Below are 24,119 nucleotides of genomic sequence, written 5' to 3'. Positions count from 1 at the left end.
AATTATTTTCTTGTTAACACATCTTAGCATGCATGCTAACTAACATATTCAAAATCCAAGTCAAACTGTTTGACAAAGAGTTGACAGTAGAACTACAGACACCACAGTTGTTTGCTACAGTATGTCAGAGTAACATGTAATTAAAAACAAAACTATCTTACGACACTTTTCAGCACATTACTGAACAGATCAGAAAGCTCTTTTGATTCTTACCAGCTAGTGATTAATAAGTATCATTAGTTGTTAATTTACCAATACTTCTTAAACCTTCAAATTAATGTGTTTCATGTCTCGACACACTGCTTCAGTAAAGAGGTCTGTTTAGTTCTATTAACACAAGATCCCGGATCAGATCCATTATACCAGCTTTTTGTATAAAAATTCATTAGCTAACATGCTGGAGAGGCTGGAATGCTTTCATCTCAGCTTCATCACCGTCCTCACCTGGTCCAAGGTGGTCTGTGAAACAGAGAAGTCGATGATGCCCAGCTTCTCATAGTTGTTGGCCAACACATTGAAGACACGAGCCAGGCAGCAGGCGTGTGAGGGCAGCTGGTACTGCAGCACATTGTGATGACGCTCCTTCAGCTCGATGCTGGGAAAACAGTTCTTCATGAAGGTGCTGATGGGACATGAGTCTGGGTTGGAGTTAATGTCTACCAGACGAAGGATTATGGTGTATCCATCGCCAAACCTGAAAGATGAAGGACGGAGAGAAGCAATATTCAAGATTTTATATGTAATGTTACATCAATATAATTTAATGGTCTGTGCAGCTTTAAAAACATGAATATTTAACAACACACACACACACAATACAAAATAGGTTGAACTTACAACATTCTACAAGATTATAATGAACAAGTACATACAGCAGATCCACATATACACAAGAGATTATTTCCATAAATATTCATCATACAGCTTCTTAGTGAAGTCCATTAGTGTTGGTGCCATTACCTTTAAATTACCTTTAAATTACCTAGTGGTCTATGCACTTCAGGGTAATATATATATGTCTAGGGATATTTAACCAGTTTAATATGTTAAATACCCATCTAATCAAATGATTTCATCACTTTGATGCAAAAATCATATAAAATTTCAATACTGCTTCTTGTTATTAAAGTGATAGATGCTATAAACACAGCATAAACGGTAGGAAAATCGCCAACAAATTCATACTGTCTCCGTTAATATTATCTATATCAGACCGTGACCGATTCATCTCATGACTGTAAACCTCATCAAGTGACTCAGTCAGCTGCTTTACTGTGACACAGAGAGGGTCCTGCAACTTTCATTTCAACGCCTCTATAAAGCCCCGTGTTCATTTAATAAATGATACAACTGACGAGGGGTGAAGCAATGTTAGGACATGAGGCTTTTGGCTTTAATGGAAAATGACACAAACTCAATGACCATAACATTTATCCAATGACTGATAAACTGTTGGAGTTTGACTTGTATTGTTCAGGTCAGAATGTGCTTACCTGTTCTTCAGGTGTTGAACAGACCCCAGACATTGGAACCTGCCGTTGACCATGATGGCCATTCTGGTGCAGAGAGCCTCACATTCCTCCATACTGACACACAAACACAGGAATAAACCCATTAGCATTTACACACTGAGGTAACCTTCAGCTGTGAAGCAGAAAAGACTTTACAAATTCCTGCCATGCTCACAATAACCACTGATTTCATTTGAAAACACTCAGTATCAAGTTCATCTGTGTTTTCCACTGCTCCAATTGTAAAATTTGGGATTTGTGGGTCTTCTCGTTAGTGTTTCTCAGCCTTTACAGCCTTGTAATAGATTATAATCACCTTTTCATGGCTATGTACAAAATAAGTGTACATCTCCTCCTACCTGTGGGAGGTGAGAACTACAGCTCTTCCTTCTCTGGTGACGCTGAGGATGCAGTTCCACAAAAACCTTTTGGCCTTTGGGTCCATACCAGTGGTGGGCTCATCCTAACAAGCATTAAAAAGACCGAAGCATGAAAAAAACAGGTGGTAAGACATAAGCTGAAAAAAGTGCACAATTTTTATGCTTATTGTAAGGATTGTTGTATGTGATATGCACATGTGTATTTTTGTGATTTTGTGGTTCGAAATGCTCTTTTTGTTTACGTAAACATGTTGAATTGAGAAATTGTAAATATAGTATTTGTTTGTCCTTTACTTGGCCATTCCTGTATCTATTATTTAAGTTGCAGAGTAATTTCAAAAGGTATTTTTTAAATGGTATCGAACAAATATTAATATTATAATTTAACAGGTTACATGCTATTTTTTTTTGCCGTTTCCTTGTAAAAAAAAATGTTTGTTGGAAAATGTTTTATTGGTTGACAGTTAAGTGTCATTGATTTCTAAAAGTTTCATCCTCTGTCCTCTGTCTGATCGTAGAGGTTGCTCTCCAGCTGTTTAGTGAGTTAGTTTGATCCTAACCAGGAATATAACAGGTGGAGCTCCGATGAGGGAGATAGCAGTGGAGAGTTTCCTCTTGTTGCCCCCGCTGTAGCCTCCGGCCTCCCGCTCAGCATACTGCGTCAGGCCCAGTTTCTTCACACCCCACTGCGCCACCTACAGGACAACAGAGAAGCTACGTCACTGTGACATCCTGCGGCATTAAAAACCTGTTGTTCCATATGGGTGTGCCAAACCCCAACAAACACTATGGTTATTAAAGACAGTGACACTCTCCTGTATGCTGTAGCTGAGGTGGCTCCCTGTAAATATCAGGCCACTGAATTTGAGACCTGACTATCTTGATTTCTGCAGTTTGCACCAGAACTACAGCAGACAACTAGGAACTGGCAACATCATAGAGCCGTAAGTTCAGTGTAATGCTTCATTCGTGCAAGGTCAACACAGCTGCCATACACTGAACCAAAAGGCATGGTGGTAACTTACGGGCCCTCAATTATTGTTAGGGGAAAAACAGCCCTTAGTCTGGGAGTTTTCATGTCTTATTCTGAGGTGGTTAGCCCTAACGCTAACCTTGTATGCACACCAGATTAACAGCCTGAATTAGCTTCTTTTGTCATGTTATGTATTTGCAGTGATTACGAAGTGAAACCAGATACAAACAAACAGTGTCTAGGTCCTATAAAATTTACTAAATTGACTGTAACAATGATTGTTAACAATGGATTTTATTTTGACATAACTGCCAGGGTCGGTGTATTTGCAGATTGTTGACTGTAGCTCTTGTCACCTAGTGGGAGATAACATTGCTGATATCTCTGACTCGGAATTACAAGATGGAGGCTGACGTGAACGCTTTTTCTCCACATGGCTGCTCATAATTATGGTTTAAACGATTGGACGTAAACGTAACAACAATTACTGACTGAAGCTGATCTTGACCTTTGACCTCCCAAGGGAGCAGTGAAGCGTGTCTCTTAGAATTCAATAATTGAATTTTTATCACTTTGTCTGACAAACTCAGATATCAATGTCATTTCATTTGTACAAGCATCTACATCTATAAACACCAGATGGAAGGATATGTATGTGCCTGTCTTCACCATTTCTTGTTCATTAAGTTTAGTTTTGGGGTGAACTGTTCCTTCATGGTACCTTGGCCACAGAGTCCTCTTGAACTCCCCGCAGGCGGGCGAACAGCTCTAGATGTTCCCGACCTGTCAGCAGGTCGCTGATGGCGTCAAACTGTGGACAGTAACCCATCAGTTGGTGGACTCTCTCCATCTCTGTCAACACACTGAGAACCACACAAACGCACAGTTTATCACCACAACAAATACTGCTGATATTATACTCGGACTACTACAGATAGTATGACTGCTGCTGCAACAACTACTTCTTTACTGTACTAGTGCTATTATTAATGATACCTCTAACCCTACTACTAATACTAATACTACTGCACAAATGGTACACCTGAAACAGTGGCCTATTGCTAGTATTACGACTACTGTTACTACTAGGACTTCTGATGTCACTACTAGTATGACCACTACTACTACTACTACTACTACTACTACTACTACTACTACTACTACTACTACTACTACTACTTCTGTTATGGCTTCCACTGGGTGGCAGAGGCGATTTCTACCTGTGGTGGTTCAGGAAAGCCTCTCCATAGGTGATGGGTGTGTCTCCAGTCAGCATGCGAAATGTAGACGTCTTCCCTGCTCCGTTTACCCCCAGCAGGCCGAAACACTGGAGGACACACACAACAACACAAAGTTACAATATACAGTTGTATGCAAACTTTTGGGCACCTTTGGACAAATTAAACATACTTATAATTTTTTAAATGAAAAAAATTAAATACAACCACTGCGACAAACAGACATTAAAACCTTTCTTCAAATGTTAATGGACTGTTACTGTTTGTAAAACTCTCTTCATTAACTCATCCAGCCTTCGTTGACTTGTTGCATTGTAAGGCAGGTCAACTATTACCATTAGGGTTTGTCAGCTGATGATTTTCAGAGCTGATAAATTCTCTGGCCACAATCACCAAAAGTGTGTTTGGAGAAAAACAGGAGCAGCATTTGATGAAAAGGACAACTTCACTACAAATATTATGCTTTGAGGTTGTGAGGTAGCCATTGGCACAGTAGAGTGAAGAATGGTTTCCACTAAATATCAGCAAATTCTAGATACAAGTGTCCTGCAGTCAAGTCAAGAAGGTGAAACTAAAAATAGGCTGGCTTCCGCAACAGAACAATGATCCAAAGCAAATCTCAAAATCGACCATGAACTACTTCAAGAAACACAAGCTGAGGCTTTTGGATCCCTTCATTTGAAATTTTGAATCAGCAGCTTCGCAAAAATGTCACGTATATTCTTAGTCTCTACAGTAGCAGCACCAGCTATTGTTGCAGTAACAACAGTGGTTGTAGCTGAAAAGCTGCAGTGCTACAAGTACATTAGCAACAGTTATTCTAGGCTCAGCAGCAGGAATATCAGCAGCAGCAGTATTTTTGGAAACAGCACCGTTACGTGCACAAGTATTAATAGCAGTTACAGTAATAGTAGAAGCAGCAGGAGAAGCGACAGCTGTAGTGGCAATAATAACAATAGTAGCAGTAGTCGTAGTTTCATCAGCAACAGTTATCATATAATCACTTGGATGTTTTCTAATTATCTCTTTTGGGAGAAAAAATAACTAGCTGAACTACAACATAACTAGCAGTGATTCCAGACATTGATTGACTGTATCTGCAGCAGATATACATAGCTGACAATCACAGTGTTGAGTGTTGCATTTATTGTGTAAATCTCTCACCTCGCCACGGGGAATCCCAAGGCAGAGACGATCCACTGCTGGCTTCCTACCTGCTTTGTAAACCTGAAAAACACAAAGAAAAACGCTACAATGACAGCCAAGAACTTACAATGAGGCATTCATAACATCAGCTACTCTGCTGTGCAGGATCAGTGGTAGAGATTTATCTCTATATGTGCTGTAAGTGTCTGCTTCTATCAAGTAAAAAAAGAAGCATAAAACGATATATATAAACGATACGTATGTGCAATGTAACAGTACAACCTGATGGTCCTGTGTTCCTTGTATTAAAGTAGCTATGTAGATAGTTTTAGTTTGACTTTTTAGGCTTGTACGCTGGTTGTACCTTGCTCAGATCTGTCATGGTGAGGATGTCTGATTGGGCTTTGCCACTTTTGACCCTCTCTCTCTCTCTGGCAACATCCTCGTCTTCTGGACCAAGAGGAGGCATCTCAGGTTCAGTCCACCATGGTCTGAACAGACACAAGAAGAGAGAATGACCACTCTGACTACCTTTGTTTATCTGGTTGCTTTTAGAAAGCTCTCTCTGCATTTTATTTAAATATTTACACTCACCTAATTTCTAAATACATTATTTCTATAATCATTTCATGCTTAAGTAATATTTTGTTTTAAATTCTGATGCATTCATGATTTTTCTGACACACGGGTACACAGAACGGGTTTCCATGGTGACAGAACTAGTTTTAATCATACCTGAAACGAATAAAAAACTTGTACTGCAGCAGTATGGTGAAGATGAAGAAGATAACGCCCTCAGCCGCCATCGCAAACAAGTTCTTCCCTACAAAATCCCACTGGAGAGGATCCAGAGTCTGTTTGGTGCCTGGAAAAGGATGAAACACAAAAAAACGTTCCTGGAAAAACCTTAACTGTCTTTGATTGCATTTGGCAAAGTGTATAAGTATGTAATAATTTTCTGTAGGATGGCACATAGAAGACTACATACAACAAGACAATATACAGTTTACAGTATGTTCAAACTCCTGTAGAGTGAAGGACCACCAAATCACCACAAGCACCAAAATATATTTTAGTCTACCTGGTAGATATAGAGGTACATATTCAAAGAGTAGGAATAAAAACCCTCCTCCACAGCTTCATACCCAGTCTCTGGAAGGCGTCTGCCATAGCCTGATTTTTGGCCATGTCGATGAGTCCTCGGCCCAGACAGAAATGAGGGAAGATGAGGAAGACCTTCTTCAGAATCCGGTTCACCTCGTTCAGATGCTGGAAAGAATCGCTGAATAGTTAAAGTAACACTAGATACATTATATGTTTGTTTTACCACAGTATCACACATGGAGATTACTGCTCCATGTGTCCAGATTTCTGGATTTCCTATATCACTTCACTTTTGCTAACATCATTTTAAAAGTTTGACAATTTGTAAAATTTCTTCAATTTTACAAAACTTGATGTGATTAAATTTAAGCTTTAGCTGATGAAGGCAGAGCAGCACTAATGCAGCTCTCATACAGCTTTATGTTTCTGAATATCTGAGCCTTTCCTTGTTTCTTATTACCCAAGGGAATAACTTGTTAGCTCATGTTACGTTACATACTATCCCCTCTATGTCCACACTGGTGCAGTTTGTACCTCGTCTACAAACAGCTCCAGGACGAAGGTGGCGATGCTGCCGTTGATTCCAATGAAGAGGTTGATGGAAGTCAGAACAACATAAGCCGTGCTCGGGACGGTGAACACAAAGGATGCTGGGTACATAAGAGGGGTGATGGACCACCTAAAAAAGATTATGAGGTTATTCGAAAAGCATAGACTGATACATTACTTTTGTTACTGACCATCCCTGCAGGCACGCAGCCGGCCACCAATGTCGTTAGATGTTAATATTTGGTTGAATGGACCAAAATACAATGTCATGACGACGTCTAAAGCCAACGTCAATTTGATGTACAATACTGACAACAGCTGATAGTTGATAGTTTGTTGGTTTTAAATTGTGTCCTTATGTAATCAAAATCCAAAGTCTTCCAAATGTCTCATGCCAACGTCATCTGGACATATTAAATACTGACATTCTTGTCTGCTAAACATCACAATATCAGGTAGCCAACGTTTTGACATCAACTCGACTTTCATTTCCAACTAAAATTGAGTCCAGTGTCTTCATGATGTCAAATTGATGTCTGGTGCCTGCTGGGATGATTCAAGTGGGACAACAGAGACTTTGTCTACAGAGAGACACAAAAAATGAGAAAATCATGTATCAGCAAATTGAAGTGATATGGAAGTCATTTAAACTTTTATTATTGGCTTGGAGGTTTATTTAGTGAGTGTTAGAAATCATCTTATGGCTAGTCAGACAATTTAAAGATTACTATTATAAATGTGATTGCCTTTGTAGTTATGTACAAAGCAAAAATTTAATGAGGAAAAAAGATCAAAATCAGGATTCCAGTTTGTGATATCTTGAACAGGAAGTTCCCAGGCTCTGAAATCAATCCTAGTCAAATGCAACATGCTGTAAGTATTGTGAATGAATGAATGAGACCATTAGATTAAAATATTGAGACAAACAGATTTAAAGGATACATTTGATTCTGGATCACAGGAACAGACATGAATCACTCTGATCATTCAGTCTCGTCAGATTTTATAACAGATGATTTTAAGAAAGAAACAGCATGAACAGTTTAAACGTACCCATAGAGAAGGAGCAGCAGGACGAGAGCGGGCAGGTTTGTCTCAGAAACATACGACTGCTGCTGGAAACAGATGAAGATCAGCACAACCATGGTGGCTGGGACGGTGTAGTTCAACTGAAAACAAAATGCAATTTTTCTATTTTATTATATTGTTTGGAGAACAGGGGTGAGCTCTTACTCCATCCATACATTACTGGCCTGACATTGAAAACAAATACAGAAAAGTGTACACAAGTGACCACAGCATTACTTCCCTATCTTTGAGCTTCTTAAGTTACAGGTTGTTAAGACCGAAAAACAGCTCTGCATTAAAAAAAATGAAGCTGCGTCGTTAATCTGCGGCTTTTGTCAACCCTTGTCAACTGGCAACTCCTTGACATTACAGCATCACTGACAGATTTAATCTTTTCCAACAGAAGTGTAGCCTTCTCCTCCGCTCTAATACTGTACGGTAGAAAATTAATTATAAAACATATTTACCTCACATATTTGCAAAGTGAACAGACAGTATGTAGATTTTCTATCTGAGATTGTTGTCACATTGGGGAAATCCTATAATACGACAAGTGTTGGACTTGTGGCTGACTGTCTCTTGAGTACTGACCATGTCCCAGGTGAAGTTAGCCAGCCAGTAGAGGATCGGTTTGACCCCGCTGACAAACTGAAGGTGTTTGGCTTTGCTGACTCGCTCCTCGATCAGAAAAAGGACGAAACTTGCCGGCACAAAGGACATGGCAAAGATCACGCAAATGGAAACCAGAACATCCACTGATGTGGTCATCCTGAAAGAGTGACACAGTCAGATAAACACAGAGGAAACATTCACACTGAGTAAGTCTAGCCGTAACAGCTATATAACATCTACCAACATCAACCTAAAAGTTCCACAGCGGAGAATTTACATGGCCATTTCGGTGAGTTGCTCCTTGGTGAGGTTGAGCGGGTGGTTGTAGGCAGTGATGCCGTGCTTCCTCCTCTCTGGACCTGGTGGTAGGCTCGCTCTCAGCAGGCCATTGTTCATCACGTTGACAAATGACACCATGGCATGCCAACCTTTGTTATTGTACCACACCTGAGTACAGCAAAGATAAACGCTTTTCACTTTAAAAACTTGTAATCTGAGTTTTATCTGCGTTCAAGTGTTTTATGTTTTTTCCTTTTAGGACTTGCAGCAGACGATGAAGAGAGAAGTTAATACACAGACACGCATTTACCTTGACGTTGTTTTGACTGTTCAGTCTTCCATGAAAATCCGGCAGTCGGTTAAGAAGATGATTCAGTGAACTGTTCTGTGATGAAACAACAGATATCACAAAACATTTAGAACATTCAGGAAGACGGTGGGATTGGATAAACAAGCCTGAGACCTCGCTGTACCTGTGGAACTCTGTAACGAGTCCTGATTGCCATGATCGAGTCTTCGACATGATGGACCTGAGATAAAGTCTGGGTGGCGCTGCCTCCGAGGGAGAAACCTCCATATCTGCAACACAAAAAATACACCTTTAACAGTTTTTCTTTTCAGTCCTTCAGGAGAACAAATGTTCGAAAGATTAAATAAGAGAGGCTCAAACTGTGGACACTATGGTTATGGAAACTGCAAACATTTTGCTCCAAAAATTGTGTTTTATTCCAGCAGCTTACCTGAATTCATTCACCCACTTCTTGGTTTTCAGGCTGTAAATGGCACAGGGGGGAAAAGAGTGAATCTATGAGGAAACTTTTGAAATACAGGGCTGAAATATCTACAGTAACATCAGCGCTCTCACTACAACTATCTGTGCTTTTGATCAAAATATTATGCCATTCAGTCAGATGTTTTCATGCTCATCTCACTTCATCAGCCTGCTTTCAGGGGAAAATGTTGGTCACATGGTCTGAATGTTGCTTGTAAAAAGGTAAAGATATTCTTTATCATCAACCCTAAAATAAATAAGCTATTCAAAACAAAAGTATACACAGGTTAACGAGTTATACAATTAAATAAATACAAGATTTTGCGGTCAAATGAAAGGCACCTATAGAGAAATAAAAGGATATAGGTTTCTATGGCATCAATCACTGACATGAAAGATGAAGCTCAATTTCCAAACAGAAGAGAAGGGACAGCAATGCAAATGTATCCCTTGACCCTTGTATGTATCATCAATAAACAAAACAGAAGTACTGTAAATGGAGTGCAAAAAAATAATCCTCATCAATCTCATTGTATTATGTTTAACGAAGTACCTTTTCTTGAGGATCTGAGAGTAGGTTTTCACCAGGTAATCGGAAACGTTATAACTTGTCAGATTTTGGAGGAAGTCTCCAGTCAGCCTCTTAATCTGAAAAATAACAAATTAAAAGATCTCAACTGAAAGTAGTAGAGCCAAATACAGACACACCCTGCAGTTTATTTCACCCTGCACAAGCAAACATTTAAGGAAATATTACAAGGCTCAAGGAAATGTTTGTTTGTCTGTTCTGGATTGAATTTATAACTGAACGAGGTAATTTCATATCAAGTCTTAATGCAAAAGTCATATCGCTCAACACTGCCCTCATCTGACACCACTCTGACCTGCGGAGGTGGCAGGCCACCAGCACCCTGTGGGCAGTCAGGGAGCATCCGGCGGACGTCCTCTGTGCTACACTGACATTCAGGAGAGGGTCTATTTCTGCTCCAGTTGCCTCGGCTGAACATCTGCCATGTGGAGTAAGAAACCTGTGGCCGCATGAACAGGCCACCCCGCTCAGCTTCACACTGAGGACTCCTGCAGGGAGAACAGGCAGCGAACATAGAGTGTGTGTTAGTTTTTGGTTTTTAAACATGGAAAAAAGTTGCCTGAATATCTGGTATTAAAAAAAGAAACGTGCATTAAACCACTGTGACAATTTGGCAGCATACAGCATCCTTCAAAGCCATTAGTTTGTACAGGTAGAGATAAGTTTACATCTTATATTGACTGATTACCGGTGAAGGTAATAGATCAATTATTACCCCCAATCAAATGACGGCACTTTGTGAAGAAATGAATAATTCTTACTTCTATCCGAGGCAGTAATCACCAAAAAGGGAAATTATATTGAAAGCTTCAGAATGTTTTAATCACTACAGTCAAGTTAATCTCAGGCATTTAGTTAATACATACCAGTATGTATTTTTTGCCACCTTTCATGCCATTTTCTTGACACTACATTTAACATTAAATAGCTTTAAAATACATTTGTTAAACCTGTAATTATGGACATGCCAATATTGTTCTTTGGTCTTAAATCAAATTATCTTAACTTACTTATATTATCTTAAATGGTTTCAAATAACCAAAAACCTAAAGTGATGCTAGTGAGACAAATTTTTGTGTTTACAGAGATTGTCTTACGTGCTGTTGTCCTCTTCCTCTGTCTCCATACACTTGGTACCAAAACCTGGCTTGTCCAGCAGAGCTTCTTGCAGGTTCTCCATGGCTGGGTTCCCTGGGGCGTCGTTGCTGTTAATATTAAATATAGTGAAGGAGCTCGTCGGAAAAACAATAACAAGGCATCAAGTGATGAAAACGACTTCATAGAATTAAAACTGCAGTTAGTAGCTGTTTACCTCTGACAGAGTGGCAGAGAAAAATCTCTTCTTCACCGACTAGAATAACGGATATTTAGGTGCAGACTAACCTGAAGAAGGTGTACTGCTCTCCATACATCCAGGGCTGCAGCTGCAGGGCAGGGTACTTCCCAAATGGAGGGACAATGAGGCTGAAGAGAAGGGCAATCAGGACGAACACAGCAGGCAGAACAATCTGAAACATGAAGCAACCTGCAGCTGAGTGGCTTTGCAAGATCAACTTGAATAGAAAATAAATCTTTCTCCAGTAATGACTAATAGCTAATTCCCCATTCATAAATAATAAACATAAAACATGTGCAGCCAACAAAACATTTTTTAGTCGACAAAGATTCTAACAACCAATTAGTCAACTGACTGAGGATACAGTTCTTGTTTTCATTATGGATACCGTGAAGCCCATGATGACAGATGGCTTTTAAGTCTAGCTCTTAAACAGCTGCTGCTGGTGTTTGTCATCACCTGAGCGAAGAAGCCCCTGCGGCTCCTCCGAGTGTAAAGCCAGCGTTTCACAAAGAGAGCCCTCAGCTGTTGCCACATCAGCCACCAGCCGGTCAGGGGGATCCCACCTCGGCCGTCTCCGCTCAACAGGTCCGTCTCCTGAGGTTCTGTAAACAGCAAAGGCACAAGTGAGAACTTACACCAATATACTGGAACAATTAAGACACAATACAATGGACACACTTGTCAGACCAGAGTCGGAGAAAACTAAAATAGAAACGTGACATGATAACTGGGTTACATTTTATTGTTGTGTTTCTATTTAATAATTTTTCATCAAAAATGGAAGTCGTGCAGCACAAAGTTTCCCTACTACTACTGAATAAGTTTGGTGTGTGGTTGCTGAATGATTTTCGGTGAGTGATGACCTGAGGATACCTTGCTTACGAAGTCTTTTCCTTCCTGGCAGCAGTATGAAAACAAACAATCACAATTGGAGACAGAATGGTAGACTGACTATACACAGAAACACAGTGTGGCACTGGTATGTACACAGATCTACTGTATGTGTCTGTGATTGTTTGTGCGTACCTGTCTCTGGTTGTTCAGCATGTTGTCCCTCCTCTCTTTGCCTACTTGATGGCTGTCGGCTGTGGGGAGATTCAGGCTGCAGCTCAGGTTCAGCATCCACACCTGTTTCCTCCGCCACTCGCAGAAAGATCTGGAAATTAACAGGATGGCAGTGACTTAACTACAGGATAACTGTACAAGGTCTCATTTAAACATGAAACTCTTCTCCGCTGCAGCCCTAAAATGGCTGAATATTTAATGATTTAATGAATATTCAGCTTTAAATTCAAATTGAGGAATTAATTTCAGTTTGTCCATGTTTATTAATAAAGTGTATTTCTTGCCAGGTCTGGGAACAGATTATTTTCAGTTAGTTTTCCTTGAAACTGTTGTTATGTTCTGACAACTGAAGCTGCAGACAGCAGATGGCAGTAAAAGAGCATTAAATAACTTTTTACGCAGAGGTCAGAGGAGCAGAGAGTGAGTGGTTATTTCACACTGGGTAAACTTATCAGGCTCCATAGGTCTGCTATCAGTGCTAATCTGATGCCAACGTTAAGCCCATTACGACCATGGCTGCTCCACAAATATCCAGCTTTCCTGATGAGACCTGGCTGAGCCAATGTAGATCACACTGGTGGGACGCTGCCTCACTGATGTGAGGTGGTGATTCTGTCACGCACACACAAAATTTACACACATAAAGACAGGTAAGGTTAGTGGGGAAGTGTTTTCAGGGCCATGCACACACTTACCAGATGAACTTAATAGAAACCTGTCGTTTCTTTCAGACAGCATTGTTTATTCAATCATTTTATTTTTTCTGATTGTGTATGACTAGATTACTGTGTCGTACTTCCTAAGAATTCTGATCTTTCACTGTTTTTCTGGCATGAGGAAAATGACATTAAGACCCCCTGAGGCCGTTTTTATACAAGCATAAGTAATATGCATGACTGAGTTTCATATTTTTTCCAAGTCTTTTTACATGACTTTGACTTTTTTTCCTTACTCAAGATTTAGAACGTTTCTGGCAGTAGATAAAGTGACTTATTCTTTATCCATCAATATAAGTGTAAATGTTTTACCTCTTCCAGTGTGCTGTCTGAAAGGCCGTAGCTGCTGATGCCCAGCTCAGTCAGCCTCTGATCCAGATCTGACAGAAAGACCGCCAGGCTGCTGTTCTTAGCAGCTGTCTGCGGCAGGTTGATCACTGCCTCACGCCCTGACTCCTCCACCAGCCTTGCACCTGGGACGTGGTGCTGTGCCAGGGAGACCAACGCTGCCAGGTCTGTCATGAAGACAAGAGTTTTGTTATGATCCCATTGGTATTTAATCATTAATACTAAACTGGTGCTTGTAGAAAGTGCCAATGCACCAAACTGTACTTTACCAATATCGAAACCACCTCAGTTTAGAGGCTTTACCAGCCTGTTAAACACTCACATGAGCTGCTGTCCTCGCTTCCCAGCCCGGTGTCTTCACTCATGGATGACTCGCTGTCCTGCAACAGAGTTGACAACATTTAAAGACAGGGACAGACAAGGACAAACTTGATGCTGTCACATGAACTACAACAGCTGAAATGCCAGTGGCTAATTGCCCACCAAGGTGAATGGATTTTGATGTAAAAGTAAGTATAATACATATTCGTTTGTGTTTGTTTCACTCCTGCATTGTTGTTATCACCTCATCTCGGTTGATTTCTAGATTGAAACTCACCTATTGTTTTTCTATCATAATTAGACCTTTTAAGACAAAAATGGCTAGTTTATACATTGGCTGGGTGTTTTTGGAGAATGCATGTAACAAATGTAAGAAAAGCATTGCTAAAAAATAGAAAGGATTTGCGCTTTAGATTTATTTGATAATTTAAGTTTACAAACCAAAATCAAACATTGGCACATTTAACTTTCCCTAGATAATTAAAATTCAGAAAAAAAAAAAAAAAATCAGACCTTGAGAGAAGCCAGCTTATTGGTGCTGCTGGTGCTGGTGCAGATACTGGTACTGCTGGGAGTGCTAGTGTCCAGTCCCTCCCTCTTCACCACAGTGAGGTAATAACCAGATCCCAGCTGGGATTTCAGGAAGAGCGGTGATCCGCAGCAGCAGAGCTTTCCCTGAGATATGATGGCGATCCGGTCACCTAACAGCTCTGCCTCATCCATGTAGTGAGTGGACAAGATGATAGTTCGGTCTTATAAAGAAAACAGGAGAGAAATATATTCATTGGTACTGGTCATTTGTGCATTGTTTAGGTCTTACATTATGTTTTACTTGTCTTGTTTGATTTTTTTTTTAAGACTAATGAACTGTTACATCTTAAGGGTATGACACAGGAGGACGGTGCACTCAGAACAAAAGCTTAAGCTTTCAAATTGGTAGATGACGGGAGTAATGATGAATGTTGTAAAAGGAAAGGACTCATTTACCAAAAGAAGAAATGTAATTAGAGAAACACTGGCATTCATAATAAAAGCTTTCACAATCGTCATTACTTCATCTCGACACCTCATTGATCAGTTTATCTCAGATCTTAAGACAGTATGTAATCCTCCCATTCAAATAAAAAATCACCCCAAAAAAGAACGCCATTAGACTCCATATACAGCAGCTACTCTTAAGCATATCATTTCTTCTCCTAGTTCATATATTTTTGGCCTCTGGCACCTTAAAATGTAGCATTCTGTTGTATAGTAGGTATTTGTATATTTACACAAATGCACACATTTTATCAGAACTTCCTATTCTCACCCCACCCCCCGCTGAGATGTAGCCCATAGTCCCACACCTTTGCGGTATTTGAGCAGCAGATCCCAGATTCCTCTGCGGGAGTAAGGATCAACCCCAGCTGTAGGTTCATCCAGAACAACCACCTTAGATCCTCCAACGAATGCTATCGCCACAGACAGCTTCCTCTGCATGCCACCTGACAGAAACACAGTTTTTGGAACAGAAAAAAAAATTGTATTTATCCATAAAAATTGAGAAACCCTTTTACATGTATTATAGTTCCAAACATTCAAAGTTAAACTAGCCAATTTACCAGAGAGGTTTTTGGTCTGTTCGTGTCGTTTGTGCAACAAGCCAACGTCGTCCAGAAGAGTGTCCAGCTCAGATTTCACCTCATCTTCAGACAAACCCTTGAGACACCCATAAAACCACACATGCTCCTCCACTGTTAGTCTGAGAGAGAGAGAGAGAGAGAGAGAGAGAGGGAGAGAGAGAGAGAGAGAGAGAGAGAACATAAATCTATTCCTTTAAATAAATCTGGCAGATCTTTTCAGACTTGTTATTAATTTCAAAATAATTTAGCTAATTTGTGTAGACATGGGAGAGGTGATCCCTACATGTCAAACAGGACATTGTGTTGTGGACAAACTCCCAGTGTCCTTCGGATGATGTCCATATCGTGCCGAATATCCATTCCCTTGATATACACGGTCCCAGAGGTAGGTGGGAACAGGCCCGTCAGGACAGATCTGAAAACACAAAGAAAATATATCACATAAATTCTTTGTTCTGATGCACTTTCCACATGAAATTAGATCACAACTGCATGTCTTATTCAGACTTTGATTCCTGAAACCACAAAATTACAATAATTTAAGTGACAAAGCTGTAACTCCAGACCGTATGTTTCTATGTACACTAACAGCTACTCAATACATAATTAAGACATATAGTAACTGCAAAATAATACAGATGTAAGTAGGTGGCTGGTATCAGAGTGAAAGGGTTTAATTCTAATTTTTCTTTCTAGCCTTTTTTTTTCTCTCTCTTGCCTTCCTGTCATTGCTTTCACTCAACCAGAGAGATTATTCTGCACCTTATTCTTGTAAAATTAAAACTCTACGTTGGCCTAAAAGATAATAACAGAGGGCATCATAGTCATGTTCTTTCAGTCCTCAGCTATACTCACATGGTGGTGGTCTTGCCAGCTCCGTTGTGGCCAAGGAATGAGGTGATCTGTCCCTCATAGAACTTCAAGTTGAGGTGGTTGACAGCCAGTTTGCCCCCCTTCTTGTAGATTTTCACCAGGTTTCTGATGCTCACGCCCATAATCAAGTTACTGGGTTCTGGTTCAATGTGATCTGATGACAGACACACAATTTATATACTTATATGAAATATGCAGTATCTACAATGTGGAGTTTTGATCTAAGGTAAAAAAATCTTCAGCTTCAGTCTCCATTTGTTCTTAACCTCCTAAGACCCGAACTCTTGCATGGCGTGCATTTTTAATTTCTCTTTGCTATTTAGGCTGATTGGGACCTGAGAAAAATTATGTCCACATATGAGGATATTAGTTTTAAATTTCGATTACTGAGTGGCAGTATAATATCCTCATATGTGGTCACCAGGCCCTTGTTGAGAAAAAGTTAGTATTGTGGTCTAGAGAACCCAAAATGTGAGGTCCACATATGTGGACGCCAGGTCCTAGGAGTTAATATGCTTATTGTCTTAGCTCATTAACTAGATTTGTAGATTTGTAGTTAATGAGCTTATGATTACAAAACTACGAGTAGAGCCTTTTAACTGGTATGAAAAGACGGTCGACAGCTTCCACACAGCCACCAAAATTTGTAACTAGGCAGGATGACAGGTTACTAAAACCCTTTCCAATCGACAAGCTACTTATCAGTCATGCAACCTCTGTTTACAAACTTAAGGCTACGTCTAAATAAATCTTTCCACGATAAATGAGCAGAAAATAACCAGCGAGTGAAAAGAAACAGGTGCTGGTGAGCAGAAACTTCCAGAGTCTCGTACCTTCATCCTGCTCTGAAGGTGCCGCTGGGATCGGCATGCCTGCCTCCAGGGGAACTCCACCCCAGTAGTTGATCTGGAAGATGAAATACCAAGGTCTGGGGATCCCAAATTCACCTGGTGTAAAAACACACAAACATGTGCACACATTCAGTTAAGGCCAAATGTTGGTATTTTCAAGAGTGTGTCTAAATGAAGCACAGAATTTTTTTTGTTCTTTAAGAAAGAACCAGTTTCATTAGGAGCTTAAATCCAGTGCACAGACACTATGTTTTCTCCTAGCCAGATTAAGTTCTCATGAAAGTGAATGAAGTTGTACCAGGGAACACAGCTTCGATGTACCAGGCTGCAGTGGCATAGATGAAGGCGTCCACGTAAAGCATGATTATAGATATAGTGAAGCTGTAGGAGTCTCCTTCCACAGGGCTGGAGCGCAGGTTGTACCACTGGATGCCCACACCTTGCTCCTCATACTGAGAGAAATACTCGCAGCCAAACCCAAATGCCACAGGAGAAAGAAAACTCTGAGGAAATAGGAACAAACCATTTTTTAGTCCATCTGTGATAATGACCAAGACGAAAGCCCCAAATATTTAATGAATTACATACATTTATTGCAGCATATTAAATTGTGGAAAAAACTTTACAATTGTACCCATAATTATTTTACTCACAGCAAAGACTCTGTGTGTGGTGTTGAGGTGGTCTCTCCAGGCGACACACAGTACATAGGGCAGGTAGAGGCTAAAGTATATGAGCCCCCCACAGGCAGCAGCCAGGTTGGCTTTGGAGAAGAAGGTACTGATGAGGAAACACTGCATGATGGTGGCGGTGGCAAATGCCATGAGGAAGAAAAAGACAACACCTGGGTCGCTGTAAGGCAAGATGTCCCCCCACTGGAAAGAAATAAGACAAGAAGGAAGGGTAGAAGGAAATATAACACCGCATAATACCACCTTCTAATCTGACTCCCCATTACTTTAAGAAATCTGACTAGAGACCATTTATATTTCTAACATGCTCATTTCTGTCTCTGATCCCACCCAGCCCTCCATTTACAGTTAATGGTGCATCTATCCTTTACATATGTTTGCTGCAGAGTGAGTGGTCATCTTGCCTTGAGCAGAGCAATAAGAAGTGCTGCAGAGACCAGGAAAGGAACCACGCTGCTGATGAACCAGCTGAGCCACAGTGTTCCTGTTCCCAGACCCATAATCCTCATGGTTTCCTTCAGCCTCGCCTCCTTCTCGTACACCATACCTTTGACGATCATGGCAACTGAGTAGATCCAGGCCAAAGTCATGAAGAGTGGCAGGGAGCGGTTCAGCACTCGTAGGAAACTGTGGAAAAGCAGAAGGGAGGAGAAATCGTAATCAAAATTCTTATTTACTTCCTAATGCAAAATAATGATTCTGTGGAAACTCAAAGAAGCCGATTTAATTATTGGTATTTATTTCTCTTTAATGATTACAAAACGTATTCTACACTTATTATTCTAACTCAGTTAACTTTAAACTATTGAATTTTCAAAATCTCCTTGATTGCCTTTCAGGACAAAACATGATCCCTGAACCACACTGACCCATTGGCCACCAGTTAAAGGTTCAGATGGAAGTTTGTGGATGCACTGGTTTGTTCCCAGTAAAAATGTGTGGAATTACGTGCACAGTTTATAAAAACATCAATTTACAACAACATATGACTCACACATCGTCCACATAGCAGGGGTAAGGCATCTGCTGGATGTAGATGCCTGTAGTCTGCTCAACTCCGGTCAGGACTCGGCTCACAGCTCTCTCTACCAGGTCCTGGATGTACACGAAGCCGCCCCAAATGTAATGCATGTCATTAAATGGGTCGGCTGCTGGGCCAGGATCCCAAAACCTGATGGTAAAAACAGAATTTCCTCATTGTAAGGTGAAAACTAAAAGCTTGTTTTTGGCTTAATATTGTTGATTTTTGAGTTCATGGAATTTCATGCAGGTCATCCTTTATATGTTCCCATAGCTGAAACTTTCCCCGTTCTTTCAGTTTGGACTTCAAAGAAAACATATTAAGCTGTATTGCAATTTGGTTTGTCCAGCTCTTATGCTTTAAGTCGCTATTTCCCAAAGAACAGTTAAGTATTAGTGAGGGCAAAACCAAAGCAGCTTCCTTGACACTCCAATGAAACAATCTATTAACTCATGTGGAAGAGAAGCAGGATAAAAGCAAAGCATTCTGGGTGTTTTCTCAGTACCTGTCCTTGATTTTGTTGGTCCGAGTCACTTCATCGATGTCCATTCGGATCTTGTAGGTAACGTGGGGCGGCAGCTCAGGAGATGAAGAATTCGGCAGCAGGAAAACCACACCTGCCCAAAATTGCCTGTCCTCCAGTAGCTCCAGTGCTCTGTCAATCAACTGACCCTCAGTCTCCAGCCCCTCCAGTTTGTTCAGAGAGAAACACTGAAGCAGAGGAAAGAAAATGTAAATGATACAAATGATTTTTTTTCTAAACTACTTCTAAATTCCATGGGAGTAAAAAAGAAAAAAAAGAAAAGGGGGGGGGGGGGGGGTCACCTCAGTGACTTGTGCAAGAGTGCTGATGATGTGGCTGATGTCGTTGTAGATGTCCAACCAGGAAGGTGGTGCCCCAGGATTCCGACGGGCGTTTGGAGAGGGTGTGTCCAAGAAACGAGCGATCCGTGAGGCCGTCCAGGACGTGTTCTCCAAGCGCAAGTTGACTAATACTGCAACCTCTGGCCGCCTCAACAAATCCTGTTTATGCACACAGACACATTATATGAAAAAAACAGATTCATCCCACTTGCAGACAGACAGTAGTTGTTGAGCCAGACCTGCAGCATCTGAATCTCCACACTGGTCTCCATGTAGTTCTTGATGCGCGGTCCCACCTCTGTCCAGGCTTCATTTATTTCCTGGAGGATCTGGAGGTCCTCAAAGGTTTTGTTCACCTTCAGCAGACACAACTTGTAGTTAGCTTAAATGGATGTATTTACTTCATAATGCAAGTACAGCAGAGTACATTTCAATCCAAAAATCATGAAGATTTAAAACGGTTCTGTGCCCAGGGATAGTGCAGTTAAGTGGTAACTTAACTATTGATACTCATTAGTTTCAGAAAGAAATGCTTTAAATGGTAATGAGGCATGTTCTGGTTGTGTGAAATGACACTTTAGCACTTCAACTCTATGGCCAATACAGTATATATTACTCTTGTCAGTGAAACACCCATAGGGCTTGTTGGTGATATGAACCAACCTAGCAACAACCATGAGTTACATTCTTACAAGCTTTCTTGAAAAGTTGGCGATCAATCTTGATAACTTATCCCTTGAGGTAAACAAATTTAGCTTCTTTGTCTAATTCCCTTCCTCCTCATTTTTTACAGTTTCGGTAACTCTGACTCTATCTTGTTGTACCTCTTTCATGACTTCTTGTACTACAGGAGTGTCTGGCGTATACAGCAGTTTCCCAATAAAGAGAGGTTTGATTCCTCGCCACATAATGCGGGACAGAGGGTTAGACTCCAGCCCCTGGATCAAACTTTTACAGAAAGGAGCTGCAGGGAGGAAAGACCAGACCAAACAGGACACATGTTAGATGAACACACCTGGTTTAACAATACAAACAGTGCACACAGAGCAGCAATGACAGACACAGCTGGAATTTGATGCTCAATGATGATGAACTGATTGTTAGTGTTGTTACTGAGCGTAAAGCTTACAAAAGTGTCTAACCACGTGAAATCCATTTCTTTTTCATTTACAATATTCAAATCAACTGAAAGTCAAGGAGAACACTTGCAAAATTTTAGTGTTATATAGAAAATAAATAACTATGAAAAAATAAATTGTGACACAGGAAATCTTTCACTCATCTGCGTACTGAAATGATCTGTGACCTCAGGGCACAACTTGTCAAATATGAGCACAGATTTCAATTCATATCTAGCCAAAAAATAAGAAAACAAAGTAACACCACACAAACTCTGATCTGCAAAGCCTCTTACTGGTGCTGTTGTCACGATCCAGGTCAGTGTCTTCAATGCCGTTTTTGCCTAAGAAGGACTTGATGTCATTGTCCTCGTACCAGTTGAGTGACGGGATGCGTTCGCCACCAGCCTCAGGGTGACCGCACATGATCCTTGAAAAAGCTCGGAAACTCTCTCTAGGCAGCGCTGTGCGATTCTCTGGAGACAGAAGACGAAGAGCTGCGCTCAATTCTGCAAAGCTGGAGAGGGAGGAAAACTGAGGGAGGACAGAAGTAAGAGCAAAGGTTTGGAGGAAGAGAAAGGAACACACATGGGAGAAGAAAGGCAGGGAGAAACATGAGAACATTATGTAAGATCAGGAAGAGAATTCTACAAAACAACAGCAACAATAAAATAAACAGGAAAAAAGGCTGGAGTATACAAACATAACAAAAGCTTCAAGTTCCACTTGCAGCAACTACCTTTATAAGATGCAAGGCTGATTAACCCCCATAATACGATGATATGTCCACCCAACAGATATTACCCACTTATACAGCTCAACTGGGGATTCTCACATCATAAATGGACAAAGACCAACCTCTGCCTCCCTAGTTTTGTAGATTATAACAAACCCAAATTATTCAGGCTATTCATATTCTGTATGTGTAATATCAAGCTTTACCACATCAATAAATGTATGCAAATAAATAAATATACTGTACTTATTATTATTACTACTATTATTATCCTTTTTTTTAAATTTAAACATGTTTTACACTTTCATATTCATAACTCTATGAATTATGGGTAATTTTCCAAGTCTGGTGAGATCTGCATCCTACACAGACTCTCTAGAAGTCCGCAGAGAGTCCGCTTGAAGCCCCTTGTGGACTTGCAGAGTTCCCGGGAACACGCCTGTGAGGTCAGTGAGTCTGCAAGTGCGGACATCTGGACACTCGTTTATGGTGACTTATTGATAATAAATGCAAATGTGCAGCACCTCCAAAACATTTTGTCCAGTCTTCAGGCTGTTATCTGAATTAAATACAAACACCGATGGATATGAACAATCAGATGTATGTTCTTACGTCATCTATGAGGACAGCCAGTTCCCGGGAAGCTGAGGTGACGGCCTGACTGATGTCCCTAAGGTCTCCAGCGTTGGCCATCAGACGGTCTCTCTAACAGGAGGGAGAGACAGACAGGTTTACTGCTGGCACTTACTGTAGCTCAACAGATACATAAGCAACTCCAGTGGTTCCTACCGTGAAGAGCTTGCTGAAGTCCAGCTGAGAGAGAAAAAGGTGCTCGGCTTCTTGCAGGATGTCAGCAGGCAGGCTACACAGCTGAGTCTGAAGATCATTCATGACAGCTTCTCCTCCATCCACTGTCAGAAACTGTCTTAACAGGCTTGCATTACACACCAGGTCCTTCAGCTGCATCTGATCTCCAGCCACAGTAATCTGGATGGGACAAAATTAATTCCCCACATTTACATTTAAAATGTTAGGCTATGAGAAATATAATACATAAAATTGTTTGCACCTTTAATTATATGTCAATTTTCTAGGCTTTCTATAATGCTTTCCATGTCTTTCTCAATTTTGTTGAATCTTAAGTTTTTTATCCATTTATTTTTTATTGAACTAGAATTTAACCCAGTAAATCAGTTAAGAACAATTCATTTCCTATTTCATTTGTGAACATTATTTGCTGCCTCTTGGTCATTATAATATATTCAACTCATTTATGTTGAATTGAAATTGAACTGAAAGTTGAATGGATTTTGCATCTTTTGGGAAAATCACTCAGGTAGGAAATGCCATCGATTTGACAAACTGATTTAACAAAAGCCAAATTCTGAGGCTTTAGTGGCTCCTTATTTGATACATAAAATTTTTGTTATACAAAGATACACAATCGATACCTCACCTGCATGTTTAGACGAGCCTTCATCAGCTGGTCCACGGTCTCAGGCAACATGCTGCCGTTGGTCAGTAGAAAGGTGGACAACGTCTCATTGGCTTTCATGAAATCTTCTACTGTTTCTGCTGCAGAAGAAACAGAAACATTAATTTGTTGTTTTTTTTAGGTAATTCTTGACATCCAATACTGATAGTCCTGTTATTTAATATTTCATATCTCTATTCATATCTCAAGTCACACATTTCATAATTAGCATCTCCTCTCTAACATTTTGGATTTTTAAGTGGACATCAATGAAATAAAAATAGTGCAGCAAGAATAAGTGGTTCCCTGTGAGGCTGAACTTAACTATACAAGTTATTTTTGGAGTCTGCAGATATCCATTAGGTTGTTGATATGGAATTTGTTGCAGAAAAAAACAAAAAAAAACACTTAAGAACCTGCTTTCATTCATCCAATTGTTTGTCTGGGGTAGTCATGTAATTTGATCTGCCTACAGCAAGGAGAGGCTGAACAGACACTCTGTGCTGCTTTCACAACAGCAGTGAATGGCCACATTCAGCTGGTCACTCAACACCTGTTTAAAACCATTCATGGCGTTACTGTAACCCTGACTGCCACTGTAACCTCTCAGTCCTGCTCAGATAAGTCTGGGAACAGTGACGGTTCAATAACAAATCCTGAATAGATTTCTATGCTTTCTTGTTATTGATTGCCTGGAGGGGCTTCAATCTGTTATACTTTGTATTTCATGCACATATGAGTTCCAGTAGCTACATGACAAAGAACCCGCGGCTTCACTGATGTGTTCAAACACTGTGATCTTCTCGTCTCCCTGTACTCCTACATATATATTCTAGATATAAGATTTAAGTTGCACTA

General features: G+C 40.4%; 1 protein-coding gene across 2 annotated transcripts in view; it reads right to left on the bottom strand.

The window, feature by feature from the left end:
* abca7 (ATP-binding cassette, sub-family A (ABC1), member 7) overlaps positions 1-24,119 on the bottom strand; it is a 30,306-nt gene that overhangs the window by 2,380 nt on the left and 3,807 nt on the right. Inside the window, exons 6-49 of one of the 2 annotated variants that reach the window (XM_023426517.2) lie at positions 23,244-23,362; positions 22,577-22,774; positions 22,400-22,492; positions 21,348-21,585; positions 20,758-20,897; positions 20,173-20,289; positions 19,895-20,092; positions 19,575-19,780; positions 19,043-19,219; positions 18,453-18,675; positions 18,010-18,231; positions 17,655-17,859; positions 17,339-17,452; positions 16,488-16,659; positions 15,916-16,047; positions 15,612-15,751; positions 15,357-15,494; positions 14,524-14,762; positions 14,012-14,069; positions 13,654-13,856; positions 12,587-12,716; positions 12,434-12,457; positions 12,017-12,162; positions 11,605-11,729; positions 11,319-11,426; positions 10,517-10,709; positions 10,186-10,280; positions 9,601-9,633; positions 9,334-9,439; positions 9,171-9,245; positions 8,859-9,028; positions 8,561-8,738; positions 7,955-8,070; positions 6,887-7,031; positions 6,394-6,517; positions 5,984-6,113; positions 5,613-5,739; positions 5,267-5,329; positions 4,085-4,191; positions 3,586-3,727; positions 2,452-2,586; positions 1,871-1,974; positions 1,494-1,586; positions 445-694 (exon numbers count right to left, since the gene is read on the bottom strand). In XM_023426517.2, the coding sequence (XP_023282285.1) occupies positions 445-694; positions 1,494-1,586; positions 1,871-1,974; positions 2,452-2,586; positions 3,586-3,727; positions 4,085-4,191; positions 5,267-5,329; positions 5,613-5,739; positions 5,984-6,113; positions 6,394-6,517; positions 6,887-7,031; positions 7,955-8,070; positions 8,561-8,738; positions 8,859-9,028; positions 9,171-9,245; positions 9,334-9,439; positions 9,601-9,633; positions 10,186-10,280; positions 10,517-10,709; positions 11,319-11,426; positions 11,605-11,729; positions 12,017-12,162; positions 12,434-12,457; positions 12,587-12,716; positions 13,654-13,856; positions 14,012-14,069; positions 14,524-14,762; positions 15,357-15,494; positions 15,612-15,751; positions 15,916-16,047; positions 16,488-16,659; positions 17,339-17,452; positions 17,655-17,859; positions 18,010-18,231; positions 18,453-18,675; positions 19,043-19,219; positions 19,575-19,780; positions 19,895-20,092; positions 20,173-20,289; positions 20,758-20,897; positions 21,348-21,585; positions 22,400-22,492; positions 22,577-22,774; positions 23,244-23,362 (6,251 nt within the window). The remainder of the gene's footprint in view (positions 1-444; positions 695-1,493; positions 1,587-1,870; positions 1,975-2,451; positions 2,587-3,585; positions 3,728-4,084; positions 4,192-5,266; positions 5,330-5,612; positions 5,740-5,983; positions 6,114-6,393; positions 6,518-6,886; positions 7,032-7,954; positions 8,071-8,560; positions 8,739-8,858; positions 9,029-9,170; positions 9,246-9,333; positions 9,440-9,600; positions 9,634-10,185; positions 10,281-10,516; positions 10,710-11,318; positions 11,427-11,604; positions 11,730-12,016; positions 12,163-12,433; positions 12,458-12,586; positions 12,717-13,653; positions 13,857-14,011; positions 14,070-14,523; positions 14,763-15,356; positions 15,495-15,611; positions 15,752-15,915; positions 16,048-16,487; positions 16,660-17,338; positions 17,453-17,654; positions 17,860-18,009; positions 18,232-18,452; positions 18,676-19,042; positions 19,220-19,574; positions 19,781-19,894; positions 20,093-20,172; positions 20,290-20,757; positions 20,898-21,347; positions 21,586-22,399; positions 22,493-22,576; positions 22,775-23,243; positions 23,363-24,119) is intronic. The other variant, XM_087179360.1, reaches the window with a different exon arrangement.

Source organism: Seriola lalandi, unplaced genomic scaffold (assembly GCF_002814215.2).
Source record: "Seriola lalandi dorsalis isolate HSWRI2012SDOR001 ecotype SW California unplaced genomic scaffold, Sedor1 jcf7180002054829, whole genome shotgun sequence".
Taxonomy (NCBI): Eukaryota; Metazoa; Chordata; class Actinopteri; order Carangiformes; family Carangidae; genus Seriola; species Seriola lalandi.
This window is presented reverse-complemented; position numbering and strand designations above follow the sequence as displayed.